This window comes from Mycteria americana, chromosome 7, assembly GCF_035582795.1.
Source record: "Mycteria americana isolate JAX WOST 10 ecotype Jacksonville Zoo and Gardens chromosome 7, USCA_MyAme_1.0, whole genome shotgun sequence".
In the NCBI taxonomy this organism is placed as follows: Eukaryota; Metazoa; Chordata; class Aves; order Ciconiiformes; family Ciconiidae; genus Mycteria; species Mycteria americana.
Genome location: NC_134371.1, coordinates 3268614 through 3273433, shown reverse-complemented (window position 1 = coordinate 3273433; position 4820 = coordinate 3268614). Strand labels below are relative to the sequence as shown.

Sequence of the window (4820 nt, the reverse complement as noted above, 5' to 3'; positions counted from 1 at the left end):
GTGGCAAATGGCGGTCCCGGCCCCTCGGCCTTCCCCTGGAGCACGGTCTGGCGCTGGGTTTGTGCCTGGCGGTCCTCGTAGGGCTCCAGCCGGTTCCTTCTTTTAAAAACCACGGCATAGTTCGGTGTGAGTTTAAAGCTCACAGATTCCAGGGAAGAAGAGACAGGCCTTTGCAAATCTGGCTTCAGCTACTAGACTTGATTGTGGCGAGGATTCACCCCCAAACCTCCCTAGATTATTCCATTAATTACATTTTGTAGCGTCACAAAAGCACGCAGCCATTGTGGAATATCCTGCTTGGACAACTCGGGAACCTACGTAGTTTACAAAAGGTTTATTGTGCAAAGTTTGAGTTCAGATTAATTGATGGTAAATCAGCTGCCCCACTTTTGTTTTATTACTCTGGGTTTTTTAAACTGAACAGATAGGCAAACCCTCCAGAAGCAAGATAGCCTCACCCCAGCAAAGCAAATACACCTTTGGACAAATCAAAGGTAGGTTTCTCATTCTCTCAAATGCTCGCCTTTCGGTGCAAACGTAGATTTAGAACCTGCAAGCGGAAGGCTGCATCGTGCTGTATCTTGTGCAGCTGACCACGGCTGTGTTTGGATCTCATGCTGGTATATGAACTCCAAAGTAAGGCAGGAAATCTGTACTGGAAGTGGCTCTGCATCGCAAAATCTTGCTCCGAACCAAACTCACGTTTGACTCAGGTGCAGTTACAAACTGCAAAACCATGGAGTCTTCGGAAGCTAGCAATTCTCTCCTGGAAATACACTTGACTAGCTTGTAAAAAGTCAGACATTGCTTAATTACTTCTTGAAAGTGATACTCTGATGTAATAAAATAACAGTTGAGACCATAAATATCGAATACAGTTGGAGCGAACGTGCAGAGCAGAGAACTGTGAGTAATCTTTAAATCAGAGCACTACCCAGGGACGCGGACCATCCATCCACTCTGTCACCGCTCGCACAAGGGGAGGTTTTGCCCTTGATCAAGATAACCATATTTCAAGGAAACGGCATGCTATTTTGCAGGGAATTCTGATTCATTTGACTGTGTTAACAATGTGTTTTGCATAGTTTTCTGTCTCCCCATCTTTTGATTCATTCATACACAATATTTATAAAGAAATGCAAACACTTTCTTCCCTGGTTTAATACATCGCGACCTGCTCCTAAAATACATCCTACACGTAATCTATACATGTTATTAACTATGAAAAATATACAACAGTGAGTGTGTCACTGTCATCTTTTGTTGCCCCCAATTAGTTCTGGTATAACCCTTTTAGCTTCAAGAGAAACCAGATTATAACTTGTCTGTCAAGACTGAGGGTTTTTTTACGCAACGTGTAATATCTGAGCAAGCGATGTCGTAATTATCAAAATGATGCCCCTATCAGTCAGCAGCTCATCTGGCCAGAAGGCCTGTACGTCTTTTTGCTGATGATGTACTTTCTGAAGCGAAGACAAATGGTAATAACTAATAGTAGTGCATCTGGGTATAAGGGCAAATAAGTATTGCAGTACTCAGTATGCACTGGACCAGGCCAGCGTAGGTCTGCTAACCGTCAAAAGAATGGAGGTTCAATATGAATTCGATAATATTAGAGTAAATTTTCTATCGCCTCTTTTTTTATTCTACTATATAGAATGCTGGCAAAAAAAAGGATCTTTTGATCGAGACTCCGTTACTTCCCCCCTTCTTGTTCCTTTCCTGAAGGAAATCTTGATCGTAGGTCAGTGGGCCACAACAGAATAGAGCATAATGAAGCTAATAGAAATGTTTAATTTCTGGTAGCTGAATCTCAGTAGTGACCAGATTATAAGATCTATATTTAGTCTCCGCCATGCAGAGTGCAGTTAAACTTGCACTTAAACTTAATTTGTTGCTGGGAGATGAGATGCACCGACAAACCGGGTACCTTGTAATTTTGTGGATAGGTAAGTGTGGACAAATCTGAAGATTTCCCCTCCTCGCTGGCTGTGTTTATATTTCATTTCTTTTCCGAAACAGATGCGGATGCAATAATAAAGGGATTTATCTCTGGGCACACACTGAACCAGAGCAGACAGCTAGCGGTTCCCGGGACGATGGGATTAGGGAGTATAACCAGGCTGCTGTCAGTTCAGTACACACAATTTTAAAATGTAAAGAGTTTTTAAATGGTCGTGTAAGTGTGGTTCACTGTTCGAACATGTTTGAAGACTGCAACCTTTGCGCTTGTGACCAATGGGTACGTTACTCATAGTTGTTCCACCCACAGGTTGGCACGGAACAGCACACCTTCATAAACACTGTTTGCGTGTTGTCAAGTTGATAAAAGGCAGCATGTATTTGCACAGAGCTTTTACTTACTTTTCATAGTGCACAGCTGCTTCTTCCTCTTCCTTACTCTTTGTGCTTCATCTCGTGGAGGAAGAAAGACATCTTGCTGACAAAAATTGGCGTCACGGAAGACGGTGAATTCCAGCTTGAAAGGCTTACTAGAGAACGCCACGGCACAAATGGGCCTCCAGAACACCAAACACTCCAAAGTCAAGCAAGCTAATATACTGATGTTAGGACTTGATTCTGCGGGAAAATCTGCACTGTTGTACAAGTTCAAGTATGACGATGTTTTTCTAACAATTCCAACAATTGGCTTTAATGTTGATATGATTGAAACCGAGAAAGATTTTACATTGACCTTTTGGGATGTTGGAGGACAACAGAAAATGAGACAGGTTTGGTGCAATTTCCTGGAAAACACAGACGGCCTGCTGTATGTTGTGGACAGCTCTGATAAACGACGTCTGGAAGAATCAAAGAAAGAATTTGAACTCATTTTAAAGAATGAATTTATAAAAAGCGTACCAGTCGTCGTGCTAGCGAACAAGCAGGATTTGCCTGGAGCTTTGAACGCTGAGGAAATAACCAGGAGATTCAACATGAAGAAGTGCTGCAGTGACAGAAATTGGTGTGTACAACCCTGTTGTGCTCTCACAGGAGAAGGTTTGTCAGAAGCTCTCCAAAGACTAACCGCATTTGTAAAACACTACAGCAGATCAAAGGAGACTTTGAAAATCTTTAAGGAAATCTAAACACTTTAAGAATTTCTTTCATCAGACTCTGGTGAACTTTAATCAACGTATTTTGTTGGACAGACTAAACCTGAAAATACTGGGTTCTGGAGAACTCTTAAAGTAAATATTTATAAAGAACTTTGAGAATATTAAATTATACTGTTACACCTGCAGATGCTTCTGAGATACTACTCTGCAGCATTTTATTAGTGAGCATATACTCGGGGTTATTCAGCTCAGAATTGTGGCTGCTGAATGATGAAAAAGGTGGAGTTGAGCTTCTGAATTTTAGCAAGTGGAACCAAAATAGGTGAGCAGTGCTTAAAATGCTTAAATCAAGTTATTTTGTCAAGACGTAAAATAGCCGAGTCGTTTGTTCAGCAAGAAAAGCGAGAGATAAAATGTTGTTTTGTAATAAATGCTCTGTGGATGTATTTCTCATGTAAAAATATAGTTGGTTTAGAGCTTAAACTCTCAGTTATGTACAAGAGAACCTATGAATCTGAAATACTTGTTGGATATTATTGCATTCTAGAACCAATTACTCCAAACAGATTTTTAACAGGATCTGCTCCTCATCAAGCCGCGGACAAAACCAAGATCCAGCGCTGTGTGTAAGGTGATGTCCCTTTGTTACAGACTTCCACGTACCGATTTCTTTGTTTCTGCACTGTTGGGTTGCTACCCTTAGCAAAGAGCGGAGCGATGGAAGCCAGCATGGGATCGGTCCAGCGAAGCACTGATCCCCGGTGGTTTTTTGGGGGGTGGATAAAGGGGGGAAGGAATGGAGGGATTGGCTCCTTGGTTGTTTTTTTATAGATCTTGATGGATCCTGTCCTGCCTGTACTGAAGCCACCTGAAATGTTGTTACTGATAAATTTAGGTTTGATTAAATTTGACATAAGTGGCACAAAATTGCTAGTCCTGTTACTACAGTTTGTAGAAAAGAATTCCAAATGAAATTTCTGGTCAGATTTCCTGATTGATGAAGGAGTGAATTAGTATTCTGAATGCCATTCAAGCAACGAAGGATTGATAACTAGAAGACTAATTGAACTGTGTCAACCATGAAAACAGTTTAAACACTAAGGCTGGAAAGTTAATAGGGCCTGCTCTTGTAAAAGCAAGAGAAAAAGAGACCATCTAATTATTGGTTGTACAGTCGCAGAAAATCCAGACCAATTATTGCTGCCTTCTTGAGCAATGTCTGCAGAGGTAGGATGCTCCAGTGGTTAGGATGCTTGCTTAGATAGCTGGATTTTTTTTCCCTACATCTACCACAATCTTTGACCACAGGCAAGTCATTTCATCACTCTGTGCCTCAACAGTCCCTTGGCAAAATGAACTTCCCAGTTATGCGCTCTGAAAAAGTTGCAGCAAGGGTCAGCTTGTGAGCCTTTCTCCTGCGACAAAATGATTATGCCAAGTAATTCACGTAAGAAATTTACATTTAGTTCTTATTAATAAACAGGCAGGAATTTCAAGTTATAGAAGGGTGAAGCAGCAAGAAAAGCACCCAGACGTATCCTGTTGTCTCATGCATATATTATTCAAAGACAAAAAATCATCGGGTGAATTTGCTGAAATAGTAAACAAAGGAAGGTTTCCCAACAGAAGCTGTTGTTCATACTGACAGTAATTACCACGGGCTAAGTCCTGAGTCATGTTGAGACTACATTGCTAAAAGGAGAGCAAATATTTGGACTTGTCATTGCCTGGTCTCATGATTTCGGCTCAATATAACATACC

General features: G+C 41.2%; 1 protein-coding gene across 1 annotated transcript; it reads left to right on the top strand.

The window, feature by feature from the left end:
• The first annotated feature begins 2513 nt into the window (after positions 1-2513).
• Positions 2514-3089, top strand: ARL14 (ARF like GTPase 14). Its single transcript, XM_075509032.1, has one exon. The coding sequence runs from the start codon at positions 2514-2516 to the stop codon at positions 3087-3089; it is 576 nt and encodes a 191-aa protein (XP_075365147.1).
• Positions 3090-4820: the final 1731 nt, after the last annotated feature.